Source organism: Seriola dumerili, unplaced genomic scaffold, assembly GCF_002260705.1.
Source record: "Seriola dumerili isolate Sdu_G_001 unplaced genomic scaffold, Sdu_1.0 BDQW01000110.1, whole genome shotgun sequence".
In the NCBI taxonomy this organism is placed as follows: domain Eukaryota; kingdom Metazoa; phylum Chordata; class Actinopteri; order Carangiformes; family Carangidae; genus Seriola; species Seriola dumerili.
In genome coordinates, this window is record NW_019174365.1 from 8,941,930 (window position 1) to 8,958,417 (window position 16,488).

The 16,488-nt window shown below is 43.9% G+C and overlaps 1 protein-coding gene across 1 annotated transcript in view; it reads left to right on the forward strand.

Annotated features, from left to right (window-relative positions):
- Positions 1-16,488, forward strand: part of akap9 (A-kinase anchoring protein 9) — a 66,153-nt gene that overhangs the window by 47,687 nt on the left and 1,978 nt on the right. Inside the window, exons 28-54 of the mRNA XM_022747152.1 lie at positions 1,721-1,873; positions 2,431-2,535; positions 2,882-3,034; positions 3,670-3,756; positions 4,205-5,239; positions 6,379-6,516; positions 6,606-6,650; positions 6,755-6,895; positions 7,363-7,407; positions 7,567-8,403; positions 8,895-8,952; positions 9,431-9,552; positions 9,841-10,029; positions 10,224-10,391; positions 10,889-10,994; positions 11,155-11,350; positions 11,775-11,925; positions 12,039-12,368; positions 12,928-13,215; positions 13,332-13,564; positions 14,248-14,353; positions 14,600-14,798; positions 15,062-15,249; positions 15,489-15,721; positions 15,836-15,930; positions 16,024-16,171; positions 16,353-16,483. Coding sequence (XP_022602873.1) covers positions 1,721-1,873; positions 2,431-2,535; positions 2,882-3,034; positions 3,670-3,756; positions 4,205-5,239; positions 6,379-6,516; positions 6,606-6,650; positions 6,755-6,895; positions 7,363-7,407; positions 7,567-8,403; positions 8,895-8,952; positions 9,431-9,552; positions 9,841-10,029; positions 10,224-10,391; positions 10,889-10,994; positions 11,155-11,350; positions 11,775-11,925; positions 12,039-12,368; positions 12,928-13,215; positions 13,332-13,564; positions 14,248-14,353; positions 14,600-14,798; positions 15,062-15,249; positions 15,489-15,721; positions 15,836-15,930; positions 16,024-16,171; positions 16,353-16,483 — 5,680 coding nt within the window. The remainder of the gene's footprint in view (positions 1-1,720; positions 1,874-2,430; positions 2,536-2,881; positions 3,035-3,669; positions 3,757-4,204; positions 5,240-6,378; positions 6,517-6,605; positions 6,651-6,754; positions 6,896-7,362; positions 7,408-7,566; positions 8,404-8,894; positions 8,953-9,430; positions 9,553-9,840; positions 10,030-10,223; positions 10,392-10,888; positions 10,995-11,154; positions 11,351-11,774; positions 11,926-12,038; positions 12,369-12,927; positions 13,216-13,331; positions 13,565-14,247; positions 14,354-14,599; positions 14,799-15,061; positions 15,250-15,488; positions 15,722-15,835; positions 15,931-16,023; positions 16,172-16,352; positions 16,484-16,488) is intronic.

A 16,488-nucleotide genomic window follows, 5' to 3' on the forward strand; every position in this document is an offset into this window, starting at 1 on the left:
TGTTCTGTCCTTTCATACGATACTGAAAAGTGAAGTATCCTTATATTGCCCCTGCTATTGGTCTTTGACCTGCCTGATGAGAGCAGCATAAAGATCAGAGTGACCAGTTCATTCCCTATTAAGTCAGATATAGACGTGAATAATATCATTTTTGATTGCAGCTTTAACTAGCTATTCGTTCTATGGCTTTCTTGTGTTTGAAGCATAAATTTTATACCCCAGTTGCACCTCTGCTTCAAACTCACAGGCTAATTCCCCTGAGATAACCTCTACCACTTCTATAATTCCCAGAGACTCATGCCACATTTTTATCACTAAGTGCTTTTTTACCCCCCTTTTGCCCTTGAACTCTCCATCCGCTGATCCCTTATGCCTCTGCCTTTTCTCTCCCGTGGCTATTGCAGGTGGACGGAGTAACCTTTAAGGTATTGCTTCTAGCTTCATGTAGAAGTCTCCCCCAGAGAGCAATTAGTGCATTTTAGTAACCCTGCCCATCCCTGTCACGATAAATGACTTGTCCATCTCTGTTACCCCCTTCTTTCGCCGTTCTCCAGTTTGGTCCTTCTCTACTGTATGTCTTTGTCTGGAAGTGTCTGAGCCTCAAACCACCGTCCTTTTCTCACTCTTATCCATCCCCTTGTCTCTCACACAAATGTTTCCATGTAAAAAGAGTAAAATGGTAAAAACAAAGTAAAGTAATCTTAAATTCAAGCTTGGTTTTTGTCAAAATTTTGCATAGTTGAATTCCTAAACTTTTTAATGAAATTTTGAATGTGACAAAGTTTTAGTTCAATATGAAAATTAACAATTCAAAGATATAATCTGTAAAACTAGCTACTTGGCTTGCTTTAACATTAACATTAGCAGTGCTTTTGTAGATTTTTCCTATCTATTCCTCAGATGCCATTTTCAAATATTCAAAAATGAGCAGACCTCTTGCAAGGTTTTTTTTTTTTTTTTTTTTTTCTGAATGTCATGAAAGAAATTGGATAGAAAAACACACTTGTGTTGGCTATATTTTCATCCATAAATGGACCAACAGGGAGTTTTTGGTAAAATAAAGCTTAAAGAAATGTAAATAACCTATTCTGTGCGGAAGTACTCACATGATGAGTCCATCCTTCATTCTAGTCATATTAATATTTGATTAAGTGCTGTATTTCATGTGGCTTACTACAGTTTCATCTTGATTTGAATAGAATCTCAGTTTTCTGTGGCACAAGGTCCATAAAAATGCATTTTATAAATGTCAGTCAGTCCTTGATAAAGCAACATCATCTTCTTGGTTAATTGCAGCAGGGGGGCAGTTTACCATTTAGGTACTGTTTCTGCAAAAAGGACATATCATTATCGTTTCCCAGATCTTAGTACATCCTAAAGGAATCCTCCTCCTGTTGACCCCTCTTCCTCCCCCTCTTCCTCCCCCTCATTGATCTGCTGCTGTTTTCCCGTCTCACAGGTGGATCAGTTACCTGCCAGTCGCCCTCCTGGTTACTGTACTGCTCTGTGGCTTGTGTCCTCCTGAATGAAATTTCTCTCTCCCTTCTGTCCCTGCACCTCTTTTCTCTCCCACCCCCTCCTTTCTCAGGTGGATCAGCTGACATCCCAGCTAGCTGCACATGTACCAGCTATGCTGTAGCAAGTGAACGAATCTCACTGAACGATCACCCCTCTCTCTCCCTCTCCCTCGTCTCTCTCTTTCTCCTCCTCTCGCTACCAGGTGGACCAGCTGACCTCCCAGCTGAAGGAGAAGGCGGATTGGTGCAGTGAGCTGCTGCTCAGCTCAGAGCAGCTGCGTCGTGAGTTGGGAGAGCGCGACGAAGAGATTGACAAGCTGGAGAGCCGCATCCGCGAGCTGGAGCAGGCCCTGCTGGCCAGCGCTGAGTCCCTGGAGAAGGTTAGGAAGGGGAGGGGAGGGGGGGAGGGGGGGATGAAGGATGTTCTTGAGATTAAAGCAGAGACAGCCAAAGAGACAAACCTGAACAGTAGCTGTGAAGCATCGCAGACAATGTGTGTGTATGTGAGAGCATGTAGAGGAGGTGACAGCTAGTGGAGGAACAGGAGGGAGGAGGGACAGGACGCACAAGAGGGAGAACAATGTGTGGGTGGGTCTACTTCAGCTGCCTCGGCAGTTTGCTGTGATGACACTGAGCTATGGCTAGCAACTGTCAAGATTGCCCCCCAGTGTTCGTGGAGGGCTGTGGTGAGTGAACAAAAAGAGCAGCGTAGGAAGTGTTCCTGTTTGCTGTGCTGCTGCTCTGTTGACAAATTGAGTTTCTTTGGCACGATGCAGGATACAATACAATGTTCAGCCTCCTTAAAAATCTATTTGATTACAAGACGTTGCTTTTTCATGTCTTTCTGCACACGTTGTAAATAACTGACCTAAATAGTTGTGTGTCTCTTTTTCTGTGTGCGTGTGTTCGGCAGGTTGAACAAAAGAAGCAGCATGCATCCATCACCGAGACCAGACACTCCACACTGGAGGCTCAGTTGCAGACAGAGAGAGAAGCTCTGGAGCGGAAAGAGAAGGAGGTAGAATGATGTTCAGTTTGTTCTCTGAGGTTTTTCAAAGCAGCCAACCTGCTTAGATCTTTGCTAGTGAAGAGTTTCCTTTAAGTGGATATTCATAAACATTATTATTATTATTTTAAACACTGACACTCATAATGTGCATTTACACATCCTTTGTTTTTGGAAAGTAGTACATTCACGATGATGTGTTTAAAAAATGAAAACAATTGTAATTATCCGGCAAAAGCATTTTTTGCCAATATATTTACAGGTGGCACCTGGATTTCTATTAAAGTTTTAGTAAACCAAGTATTTTCCTTTATGATGCAAAAGACTAGAGCAATAATGTGTTTCCCTGTCGCCTCAGATCGGTAACCTGGAGGAGCAGCTGGAGCAGTTCAGAGAGGAGCTGGAGAACAAGAGCGAGGAGGTGCAGCAGCTTCAGATGCAGCTGGAGATCCAGAGGAAGGAGATCAGCAGCCAGCAGCAGTACCTAGAAACAAGGGACAGCATGCTCCAGGTGAACAGACATCCTGTTGCTCAGATGTTTAAATGTTTATGTTTAAATTGAAATGTGAAGTCTGGCTGTACGATGACAGTGGTTAGCACTGTCAGACAGACAGTGACATACTGTATCAAACGACTGTACTCTTAACACTTTTACTGTTTAATCTAATGTGTCATAGTTTACAAACTGTTCTACTAAAGAGCGAATGATAAACCATTGGTCACTGGTGACTTTAAAACTGTTGACCAGTGTGATATTGTCAGATAAGCTTGTCTTGTACAGCAGAAGTTTTGGCTTAATCATGACACTAAAACTGTTCCCAGCAGATGTAAACAGATATATAACGCTGTTATTTCTATATCACATTAATATTTCTGCTCACAAACTGCAAATTGATTCTTCTTCAGATGGTCTGTTTTTTTATTAGATAAGATATTGGCTCTCTGTTGCTAATTTTAGTTTGCACATTTTTAGGATTTATTACCCATCGTTCTGCCATGTGTGATGCAAGAGTGCCGCTGCAACACATTTCTTCTATGACTCAGTTTTTGAACTTTCAGTAGTCCACCACAAGGCTGAGTCTGAGTGGACTTTTCGCGTGACGTGTTTATTAATAGCCATCACATTATAATCTCTGACTTTTGAAGGTGATGGAGGAGAAGGACAGGGAAATAGCACTTCTTAATGAACAGATCACTAAGCTTCAACACATGGAAACAGCTTCCGATAACAAGGTAACACAATATGTGTATACGAAATAGAACCAAAGTCTATTTCGAATACGCATAGCTCCGTGGTAGTGCATCATTGTGTGTGTTCTCTGGTTTCCTCTTCGCTTTTACTTGTGTTGGCTTCCATTTTTTTTTTTTTTTTTCCATTTTAATGTTTTTTGTTGGGTTGTTTTTTTTGTTTTCTGCTTGTTTTGTCTCGGTAAGTAGATCCACAGCACCATCTTTTGTTGTGAGGTGATCATTTGCTCGTGTGAGGTGGCTTATTAAACCTCTGAGTCTCTGTTATGTGACACAGAAATTTTATTAAAAAAATGCCAGTAAAAACTACATCAAAGGCCTAAAGAGTCTCTCTAAGCACAGCAGGGACTCAGAGGCTTAACCTAGCTGGATAGCCATGGACTCGTCAAATTTGATATTTTCACGGTTTAATAATGTCTGTTTTACTCTGTAGGAAATTGATGAGAGGGATGAGCTGATAAAAGACCTGGAGTCCCAGGTAGAGTGCCTCAGGAGTGAACAAGAGCGCTTGAAGAGGAATAATGAGGAGGAGTTTGACCAACTGAATGCAGTCATAGATAAACTTCAGCAGGAACTGGCCAATATCGAGCAAAAACAGGTCGCAGAGGAAGATGAGGATGACAAGGGTGAGCCGGAGAGCGGTGAATGGGGGCCAGGTAAAGAGGAGTACGATGAAATGAAGCAGAGGATGGACCTTGCCACCAAAGAGCTCGATACACTGAAAACGGAGCACAGTAAACTGTTGGAGACATATCTGCGCTTGAAAGAGAGCGCCGAAGCTTTAGCTGAAACAGAGAAAATGGATGGTTCAGAGGGAGATCTTGAAGAAGCTCTCAGAGAGAAAACTGCAGGACTCGTAGTCATGCAGGCCCAAGTACAAGCTCTAGAGCAGAGCGCAACAAACAGGGTGGAGGAGTTAGGGGTCCGTATCCAGGAGCTTGAAGACTTGGTCGCTGAAAGAGACAGTGAGTTAAGTCGCTGTCGCCTCCTTGTGGAGCAAACGCAAAGCTATGTAGATGGTCTCCAACAGAAGGTCTCCAGTCTGGAGGAAAATCTGAGGGAGAAAGTGGCTGAGGTGCTGGTGAGCCAAGCCACCCTGGAGGCCTTCCAGCAGCAGCAGCAGCAGCAGCAGCAGCAGACACAAGGAACCAAAGAAAGCCAGGACCTGCAGAGAGATGCAGAGCCACATGTGCACGGCTTTGGCGACTTTGGTATTCCCCAAATGGATTTCAGTGGACTGGGTCAAGCAGGACACGTTCCCACTGGAAAGGTTGTCCATCTGACCCAGAGGCTTCGGGAGCTGGAGGTGGGACTCAGTGGGATGCAGAAAGACCAGGAGCTCCAGAAGCAGCTGCTCTCCAGCTCTGAGGAGGAGGTGCTGGAGTACGAGAGGAGGCTGGCTGTGCTCATGGACCTGCTCAGTCAGATGAAGGCCAGGAGTCACCAGATTACTTCACCAGCTGTGGAGGTAAGAGTTCAGCCACTAAGTGTGAAAATACTTAGAGCTTTTAAGCTCAGCCAAGAAATAGTCACGCGCATAACCTCCCATTAAACCACAAATTGTTGTTTTTACTCTTCAGAATCAGTTAGTTTGTGAGCTTCAGAGAAGATTTTGTTACTTTTGGACAGTCGTTAATGCCAAAATAAGCTTGGTCGCTGGTTGTAGCTCCATCTTTGGCAAACAGACATTATTCTGATACTGATCTTCTCATATAACAACTCAGCAGAAAAGTGAATAAGCATTTTTCCCAAAATGTCAAACTATTCCTCTAAAGAGCATCGAGATGACTGTCACTGAAAATGTGCAAATTTGGCTTTGACTTTTCAGCACAACTGTACTTTTTTGTGTACAAATGTGTTTGTACTACACATACTCAGATTTAACTGTCATTTACTGAAGTGTTTTTATTTTAATCGAATTGTTGTTAATGTGTGAAATGTTACTACTTGTATTGAAACTGTCACCAACCATTCAAGTTTCAATCCCTGTTCCAGATTGGACTTTAAAAGGTTATTATTATAAAGGTGATTATTAATTTAAAAAAGAGTGTAAATGAATCTTGTCGGTACCAGGAAGAAGGATGCTTAATCAGTTTCACATGTAGTAAATCCAGGAAACATTAAGGTGTTGTTGAAAATGACAAAAAAGGTCGCAGAAAAAGAAGACAATCTTCAGACACTCTTAGGCAGAGCAAGGAGAAAAGTTTAAAAACCTTTATTTACTCAGGCATACAGAGTTCAAATGCCAGCTGGTTTTGGTTTTCTTCATCAGAACAGATTTAGTACTTTACAAAGACAATACACTGGAATTAAACATAAAACTTGTGGCCACAGTGACGCACTGCACTGAGGTCTTGAAATAAAAAGAAGAATTTAAAGTTGAGTGCAATACTTGTCTTCTTTTCCTATGTGTGCACGATGTGATTAACACCAAATCTATGAACTGAATGGACTCGATATTGGAGCACATTTGTGAATTTTCCCTGCACTCAGCTTAACTACCAAAATACCCAGTGTAGTCGTTCTGATTAAGCATCAGACAGTGAATTGTTGTCTCTCGCACAATACAGCTCTGATAGGTTTGGATCTTTGTGAACTTTTTATCAGGCCTCCTCTGCTGATTACCAGCCGTCTGTGTCGGAGCTGCTTCAGGAGTTGCAGGAGGTTAAAGATGAGACCTCGGCCACCAAAGAGCAGCTTGACAGCTTCAAGGAGAGCAGCAGCAGACTCCAGGAGGAGCTGCAAGTACGTGACATTAAACAGCTTCTCAGTGTTCATACTTATTGTGAGTGTATGTCTGATGCTTGGTGGTGATCAGCTGTTTTTCTTTCTAGGAAAAAACGGCAACAATAGAGAGACTACAGGAGCAACTTCAAAAGGTAAAAAATATGATCCTACACAGTTCACATTTTTTATAACCCAGTATTTTCTCAGAGGCAGGCTTGCTTACTGGCCGTCTAACACTACATCCTGGTCACCTTAGGTATCATCTAGTGGCAGTGAGGAGGTCAAGCTGTCTGAGCTTCAACGGGAACTCATGGAGGCTCAAGATGAAGCAGCAGCCACCAAAGAGGAGCTTAACAGCAGCAGGGAGAGCCTGGAGAAGCTACAGGAGCTGCTGCAGGTACAGAGCCAGGTGGACATACAGTCATGTCCTGCCTCTGGTGCTGAGTTCTGTGAAATCCACCTGAAGAGCCCTCATTGCTGACAAAAACATATTTTTAGGGAGAATATTTCAGGGAAACTGCTCACCCGGCCCTGTCCAGAGGTGACCAAATCCAAAATCTCTCCAGCATCTCTAAAGCTCATTGTTTACCCCACTAACATTAACGTGTTAATTAGTGAGTTTAAAAGGTTCTGGTAGGTGGATTTTCCTTCAAACAGAGCCGGGTTAGATGTTTCCTCCTTTTTCCAGCCTCTCTACTAAGCTAAGCTGACCAGCTGCTGGCCGTAGCTTCATATTTATCATACCTGTATCGTAAAAATGTTGTTTCATCTGTGCTAAAGTAAAATATTAGTTCAGCAACCATGTATATGTATGAAAGTATTTATTTATACACAGTTTACTGACATAAAATTGTGTTTTTAAAGGAGCGGGAAATGACCATTGCCCACCTTAAAGGAGAACTTTTCCAAGTAAGTCAGAAGTGTTAGAACTTAATTTTTTGCTTTGTAATTTGATGATGGACAGTATTATCAGTGTATTTACATTTCTATAGAATTGATTAGATTGTTATCTTTCGTGATACCTGGCTGTATATATAGTGTTTGACTGCCTGCCTGACTGTTCACCAGGTAAAATCTGATGAAGAACGAGCCGACAGGACAGAGCTTCTCCAGGAGCTCCAGGAGGTCAAAAAGGATGCGGAGTCCACCAAAGAAGAACTCAACAGCTACAGGCAGCATAATGAGAAACTGCAGGAGGAGCTCCAAGTCCGTGAAGTCTCCATTTCTGAACTCAAAGAGGAACTCCAGGAGTTGAGAAAGAACGTGGATACCACCAAAGAAGAGCTCAACAGCCACAGGCAGCACAATGAGAAACTCCAGGACGCGCTGCACGTCCGCGAACTGTCCATTTCCAAGCTCAAAGACGAGCTGCAGGAGGTACAAACAGCTTTGATGAAGGCAGCAGACTCTGGTCCTCCATCTCCATCTCCTTCTCCCTCTCCTTCTCCGTCTCCTCAGCCTCAGTCCTCCGCCACCGCCCAGCCCAAGAAAAAGGGAGCCAAACAGCCGGCTGGTAAGGGAAGCAGTGCCAAAGATAAACCATCTCTGTCCAGGAAAAACTCCGCTGCTTCCAGCCAGTCCTCCAACAAATCTCGCAGCTCGCGGCTGAACAGCAGCTCCGAACAGCAACACATGGCTGTAACAGACTCGTTCACACAGACCGAACCTTTCCAAATGTCTGATCTCAGTCCAGAAAGCAAGTCTGCCACCAAAGAGGAGATGGAGGAGGTGATCGGAGAGTTTCAGGAGAAGATCGTGCAGATGCAGGAACTCCACGCCGCAGAAATCCTGGACATGGAGGCTCGGCATATTTCGGAGAGCGAGAACCTGCGGAGGGACACACATGCCCTGGAGGACGAGTGTAAAGCCCTCAAAGCTGTCATTGACAAGCTGCGCTCTACTGAGGTGAGGACAGGAAACAGGAAGGAAGGTGTTTGATAATATTAATGCTGTATACTGTAAGTCAGTTTAGTGTAAGAGAAGTTGCAGATCATTCTGTCTTGTTGACATTATGGAATCTGAAGCCGTTTTTTTGAACTGGTGCGTTTTTCATTTCCTTTCATTCATCACCACAAGGAAACTTCTTCAGACATCTTCACATTGCTAATTTGTTCCAACCAAAAGCCCAAAACCCAAAGATATTCAATATAAAACAGAGAAAAAGTAGCAAAACTTCACATTTGAGAGGATGAAACCAGAATATTTAACATTTAATCAACTAACAATAAATCAATTATCCAGACTGTTACAGATGAAACATCTGTCAATCAGCTGAGCAGTACATTGTTTTAGCTGTGATGAGCTTAAATGCTAACTACCTACTACGTGCAGAGGAGTGTTGCAGTCATCTGTAATACAGAGAAAGAATTATTTGAATCATGTTTCATCCTTTTCAGGCCGCTGCATCAAGACAAGACCGTCCTACGCCACAGTTCAAAGATGGATACACCAGTGGTAAGATACAGCACATTCATAACTCCTGTGACCTTCTGTTAACATTCATGTTTCAAGTGTTTCAAAACTGTTTTTGTCTTTCATTTTTGTTAGTTAAGGATACACTAAAACTAACTGATGAAATATTAATTCCAGCATTCTTTGTGTGTTTCTGGGGTTTTGCTTCAGTAAACAATTGCTGCTGTTAGTTTATGTGGCATTAGAGTTCAGGTTGGGATTTTGTTTTATACTACAACAGTGTTCCCTCAAGAGTATTGTTCTTTCAATTCCCCTTTGATAATAAATCATCAGTTCAAGTTTGTCATGACGTCTCCTATTAATTTCACACGTGAGCAGTGATGATAATTTCCTTGCTGTGATGCTGCACCAGTGCCATGTGAAAACAGTGAGCCTTATATCGTTAGGCAATTGTGAATGCTCTGTAGTCATTAACCATTGTCAGTATTTCTACTTCAAGAGAATTTTTGTGCTCTTGCAGACAGCAGCTCCGACTACAGCCAGCGGACTGGATATGACCTCCCGAGCTTGCAGCAGGAGTTCAGGACGACTCCAGAGGGCGCCAGGAGAGAAACTGATGATCCACTGCCTGACCGGATCAAGGTACAGCCTCCACTTATTAAGGGCCTAGAGCTCTGAAAAATACATTAATGCAGCTGCAGCTGATACCCATTATTCTTACGTCATTGACTGCTGTGGCTGCATTAGGTGAGGCTGACCATATGTGTGTGGTGTGTGATCTGTTTCTCAAGAGTAATTATGTATTCGTGTTGCCTCCTGTATTTGTAAGCATTACTTAAATATGTCTCAGAGGGGTTTTATTTTTTCATTTTTCTCCCGAACTAGAAAAGAATGAAGGCAAACATTTCTGTGTGGTGTTTGTGTTTTTAGATGTTGCTCCGTGAGGTGCACCAGGAGGGCATGCAGGTGCTTTCTCTGTCAGAGCTTCCCCTCTCTGAAGGCGAGCCGGGCGGCCAGTTCAACATCCAAGGCTGGGTGAAGGAAAGAGATGCTTTGCTCGCAACCGTGGAGTCTCTCAAAGGCCTCATCACTCAGATGCAGACACACAGAGAAACACAGGTAGAGGAAACCTGCTGAGAGCCTTCACAAAGCATGACAAGATTTACTCAAATCTCAACCAGTCAGAAACCTAAGAGTTTAAAGTGGCAAGGGTGATTCAGATGTCGAGCTGTCATACTTGTCATTTGAAACGGATGAGTCTCCCTCTGTTTGTGCGCTCATGTGTTGATCCTTGTGTCTCTGACTTGCTGCAGATGTCTGGGAGTGCGGACTGGCGTGCGGCGCTCCTGGATGCAGTAAGGCAGGTGTTTCTGAGGGAACGAAGCGTGCTGAAGAACGCCCTCTACAGCCAGCTGGATCTACTGGACACCAGTGACGCCATCATTTACCTCAATCAGCTGGAGCGCAGACTGGCTGAACAGGTCAGTCACAACGACTGTAAAAAAAGAAAACATTTGTGTTGTAGGAGGTGAGGTAAAATGTAGGAACCAGAGTTTTTGGTGAATGATTCATACGAGGGACTAAAAGTCAAGATTCCTGTTTCTTGTATCCTCTGCTGCTTTGATTTTGACCATGTTTTAACGTAACTGTCACAAGGCCCCCGACTTTATGGAAGTGCAGTACAAAATCAGGGGAGTACCAACTGATGTACATATAAATTGAGAGTAAATGCGCTTTTTAAATGCAACTGAAGGAACAAGACATTCATCTGTTATCTGTTTGCACTAACACATCAGGAGTTAAAAAGTATGTGAACTATGACATTTCATGTTTCTAGAACTATTTATGAACATTAACACCACTTGATGATCTGCCATGATGTGATTTGAATCCAGAGACAGCCTTCTCATGTCGTTCCTCTCCTCTGTTGTTATTTAAAACCTGTCCGTAAGTTGTTGTTTTTGCGATCCTGATACAGGACGCCCACCACAGGGAAGCGATGGGTTCACTCCTCACTGCAGAGAGATCCAGTCTCATCTCTGAGATTCATCAGCTGCGAGGTCAACTAGAGCAACTCCATCAAGGTGAACCTGTTAAAAAAGTGTTCATTGCTCATTATTGCATCAGCTCCACTGAAACATCACACAACCTAATTAACACAGATTTCAGTTTTTTAATTTGACTGAAATCCCATATGTCCTCGTACGTCCTGTGACTGATGTTTTTCTAATTGTCGTCATTCAGGCGTCCAGCCTGCAGTGTCTATGGCTGCTGAATGCAGTGTGAAGGAGCAGAGGGAGGGAGGAGGAGCAGATGGAGCGGCGGAGGCTGACAGGCTGCTGGTGGAGGAGCTGAAGGGTGAACTGTCCCAGACTAAACTAGAGCTGGAGACGACGCTTAAGACTCAGCACAAACACCTGAAAGAGCTGGACACTCTGAGGTTAGACATGATGTTTGCTCACAGATATGTATCCAACACACCTGGATACATTTCAGTAACTGTGAGGGTAAAAATACTTAATAAGACGGAGGCATTTTAACAAGGTATTTCAATGATCGGAGACTTCATAATAACAGTATTTGAAATACTTTGACAGATGTTTAAACACTGTATTTTTAGGTTGTTTGGAAACTTTCTGTGTAGAGCTATAGATAGAAAACATGAGGTGAGATTCGACAAAGTTCCCAGGCCTGAACTGAACCAGGGATGTTGCAGTTATATGGTCTGCAGATTGCCCTCTGCATTGACACTTCCAATCACAGCTGTTTCATTTGACGGACCCAGGTTAAACAAACCTAAGATCATTGTCTATGACTAAAACATCGAGTAGCTCTCCACTCATTAAGATTTTCTTTGTCTACAGGGCAGAGGTATCGAAAAAGGCTGCAGAGGTGGATGCATTCAATGACCAGCTGACAGAGGAGAGGAAGAGAAACAGAGATCTTCAGTGGGCCATGGAGAAGGAGAAATGTCGAACTGGAAGAACTGAGGAGAGTAAGCAAGAAGAGCTGGAGGTAAGAACGGAGTAATCACAGGGGGCACTTTTTAGGATATTTTAGTGTTACCTCAACCATCTCAACTTTCTCACTGTTATATTAAGAAGTTGTATTTCTTATTTTTCTGTCAGGACCTCCACCTCAGTCTGGAGGAGCAGAAGAGCCGTGTGGCCCAGCTGACCGTGAGCCTGGACCAGGAGCGCCAGGCTTTGTTCCAGCTCTCCCAGCAGGCTGAGCAGGAACGTCTGAGTCTCCACAGACGACTCCAGGAGCTCCAGGTCCAGCTGGAAACAGAGCGAGCCAAGGCCCAGGAGATGAGCACTGCGCTGGGGAGAGAGAGGGAGCTACGGACGGGCGTCTCTTCTGGCAGTGAGGAGCCAGTTGAGGAGAGGAAGAGGCTGGAAGAGGAAGGGAGTGTGCTGCGAAGACTGCAGAGGGAGCTGGATGACAAGCATGCACAGGTGGGATATTTGTGGTTTTCTGTACTCTACTGAATTTGCTCCAAACGACCACAAGACAAAGATATAAATGTTGATTAATTGCATTATTGTCAAAAACGTGCTTTTGCTGAGTTTTAAGGGTCACTACCAAAAAAAGGTTTGGAAAAACTGCTAAAATATATTTGTGAAGACCAACTGATATAGTAGAAGTTTAATTGTTTAACATAAAACTTCCTCACAAAATATTTCTGTTAGGGTAGAATAAATCTAACCTTTGTTTGTATTATTAAAAAAATATTTTGCCCAGAAAAACAGTGGTATTTTGACTGAATGAATAAAAAAGTACTTGCAAAAATAGTAGTATATGCCAGACTCACATGCAGCTTTGTAATAGCTGGTGATTTGTTCATACTGCTAACTTTAACATGGAGGACAGATTATATTTGTTTCTTGCAAATACAAGCCTAAAAAGTTACACTTGTACCCTGAATATGATCCACAAAGGTATTTAAATATTTGTTTGATATTCCACCTTAATCCTACATTATTAAGTAACAAACATCTGATTTTTCTTCCTCAGGTGGTGCATCTCCTCAGCCAGGTGGAGGCCGAGAAGCTTGAAGTGGTGCGAAAAGAGGAGGAGATGACTTTGGCAAGTCAGAGGTCGAGACGGGACCAGGAGACGCTGCTGGAGGCTCGGGCTCAGCTGGAGAGCCTGGAAGTACGAATGTCAGCGACCCAGGAGCAGCTGGAGAGAGAGGTGGAGAGGAGGAAAAGCCTGGAGGAAGAGAAGGAGAGACTGGAGGAGAAGTTAACCCGAGCAGGACAAAGGGAAGGGAGCGGACCTCAGCAGGCTGACAGCCACAGTGTAAGTATCACGGAATCACATCATTTTATATATAGTAATATATATAGTTATAGTAATTCTTAAATAGTGCTTTTTTCATCTCGTTTCATGACCCCATATTGTGTTTATCCAAGCAGCAGGCGGCATGGCACAGTGAGTCCACCGACCGCACCAAAGACTGGGTGTTCCAGCAGAAGACTGGAAATGTTCTGTCTGCCAGCTCCAGTCCGTCCTCCCACCAGGAGGTGTCTCCAGCAGGTCACACCAGTGGACCACATCATGGTCCTTGGCGCACAGTCGACAAGATCGTGGGCAAACTCCACCTCATTTCCTCGAAGATCTGCAGCATGGCGAACAAAACTACTGGCAGGTAAATAAAGTGGCTATGATCAGTATTTTTATATTAACAGTGGATCACGTCACTACTTGTTTGTGAAAGGGGTCGCTTGTAGTGAATTATCACCCAGCTCTCAGCTCAGTTGTTCCTCTTAGCATCTTTCAGCTCATTGTTTCAGTTTTATGGCCCTCAGCTGTACTATTTAGGTTTCACTCTGGCCACATCAGCATCTGTTTCAGCAGGTGTTTGCAATGAAAAAGCTTTAATAAATCTACTCTACCTGATCAGGACCAAACAGCAGAGTTAGAGAAGTTAGTGATTAGCTGGTGAGCTTAGTGCAGCATTTAACAGCCAGATGTTTTTCTCAGGAGTTGGTCGAGTTGAGTCCTAAAACAGAGCTAAAAGGAGAGTGAATATTGGACTTACATTTGTCTAGTAGCCTGAAACACAATATCATGCAAGTTATGCAAGTTCATTATATCAACCTAAAAGTTGATAATATGTCAATGTGGCCAAAACAATCTGTTATAACATTAATGCAAATGAGTTAATATCACATTCTTAAAGCTGCTTCATGGCAGCTATCTAACAGTTTGTACAAGTTTATGCGCAACATCAACAAACAGACACAATCCATAAATGCATCATGACATGGAGACCTTTTCTAATGCAGCCTGTAAATTAGCTGTTCATTAACTTGTATATGTTCCTTACAGGCTGACTGCAGAGGTCGACAGTGAAGAGCTGGCCTGGGTGCAGTCCAGTGTCGATGAAGTCATCACTATGCTGCAGCAGTCCCCAGGTCTACCCTCCGTCCCCGAGGTCAGTCAATGTTTTTTTTTTTTTTTGGTTTTAATGGTATCACTTTTACACACTAATTCTGGATTGTCTGACTGCGCAAGACCAAACTAACAAACAAATATGAGGCAGAGATTATTTCACTCACTCAAACAATGAGCAGATGAGCTTGAGTCGACTGTTGATGTTTGTTTTCCAAACATTTGACATCTGTTGTGGTTCACATGTGATTGTGATTGCTTGTCAATCCCCTGTGTGTTTTTTCCCCAGAGCGTGTCCCCGCTGGCAGGAGGCTCCTCCAGCTCCTCCAACTCCCTGACGGAGCGGCTGCTGAGGCAGAACGCCGAGCTGACAGGGTTCGTCAGCCGTCTGACCGAAGAGAAGAACGATCTGAGGAACCACACGCTCCGTTTGGAAGAAGAGCTCCGACGTTACAGGCAGGCTGGATTGGGATCAGGAGACAGCGTGAGTACATGACAGAAAACGTGAGGATAAGAGACTAAAAACAGCTCTGAGATCAGGAGGTTACAGTACTGCAGTGTCTGGAGGACATAGTTTGTTTCTGTGATAATCAAATGTAATAATCTTTATTCTGGGGAATCTTCCCATGTATGTTCAAACAGGCTCAAACATCAACTTTATTTTTGTTTGTACCATGTCATGACTGCCGACTTGAAATAAAATTATTATTATGATTATTTTGTTTCCTCCTGCAGTCCAGCAGCCGGAGAGGAGTGTCAAAAATGGACTCAGCAAGTATGCTGCTCTCCCAGGAGCGGGAAGCTTGGACTAGAGAGAAGGTCCGTCTGGAGAAAGCTCTACATCTGTCTCAGTCCCAGGTGGCCCGACTCAGGGGAGAGATCAGGACCGACACTCTGCGAGAGATAACTGGACCTGAGGCTGACAATGCTGCACTGAAGGTCAGCTCACAGTCACTTTACATCAACCTGTATCTCAGGAGTTTGCAGTTTGTTAACTGTAGTAGCTCTGAGAAAAAGAGTCAGTGTAAACCTGTATTAAATGACGATTGAGAACAAGAAAATGCTGCAATTAATGCTGATGGTTGTGGGGTTTTATGGGAGGATGCTAATCCACTGTTGAGAAAAGCTCATCTGTTTACTCCTTTTCCCTTTTTCTCCCGTCTGTCTACTGCTTACAGAGGATGTATGGGAAGTACCTGAGGTCAGAAAGCTTCCGCAAAGCACTGATCTACCAGAAAAAGTATCTGCTGTTACTGCTGGGAGGTTTCCAGGAGTGTGAGGAAGCCACACTATCGCTGCTCTCCAGGATGGGCAGCCGACCGTCAGTCTCCAGCCTGGAGTCCCTCAGCCAGCGCCGCCGGGGGCTGATGCGCTTCCGATCTGCCGTCCGAGTCTCTATCGCCCTCTCCAGGTAGGTGCTGGCTGTGGGTTCATTGATGTTATAAGTGATGAATTTGGAGAAAGAGAGATTACAACTTTTATTGTCATTTTAATAAAACTAAATGTTTTTTTTCTGTTAATGCAGAATGCGTTTCCTAGTGAAGCGATGGCACAAGGCGACAGGGATGAGCTCCACAGCCTCCTGTGGTGTCAACAAGAATGGAACAGGACAGACATTAGGTAACCAAACCGTAACAGTTTTTTATGGCTCCTACATGCTGGAGAATATAATTTTGATGTAATGTTCAAAACATTTTTCTTTATCACTCTCAGGTACAGAGGCAAGAGATTCACCATATCTTCACCCGGGCAGCGTGGAGATGTACCGAGAGAGAGGCAGCGGAGGAGGAGTCATCTCCAGCAGCAGAGGGAGAAGTGGACGAGAATCCCCCCGATCAGCCATCTCCTCCACTCACCACAGGTACAACTTACAACTAAACTATCAATCATTGTTCTGTGTAAGTCTCTGAAATGGCAAAATAATAACCACTACAATATATCAGCCCCAAGATCCGATAATGGTTTACTTACGTGTTGCGGTGAAATATCGCACCAGTTCTGTGTCTGAAGGAGGTGATCACTGTCGTTTCTGTGCTTTGCAGGTTTCACATGGCCGGAGACCACGGAGCTCTCACCTGTTCCCACCTGCAGAGCTACGACCCCGACCGAGCACTCACTGACTACATCTCCAGACTGGAGGCCCTGCAGAGGAGGCTGGGGAATGTGACATCAGGTAAC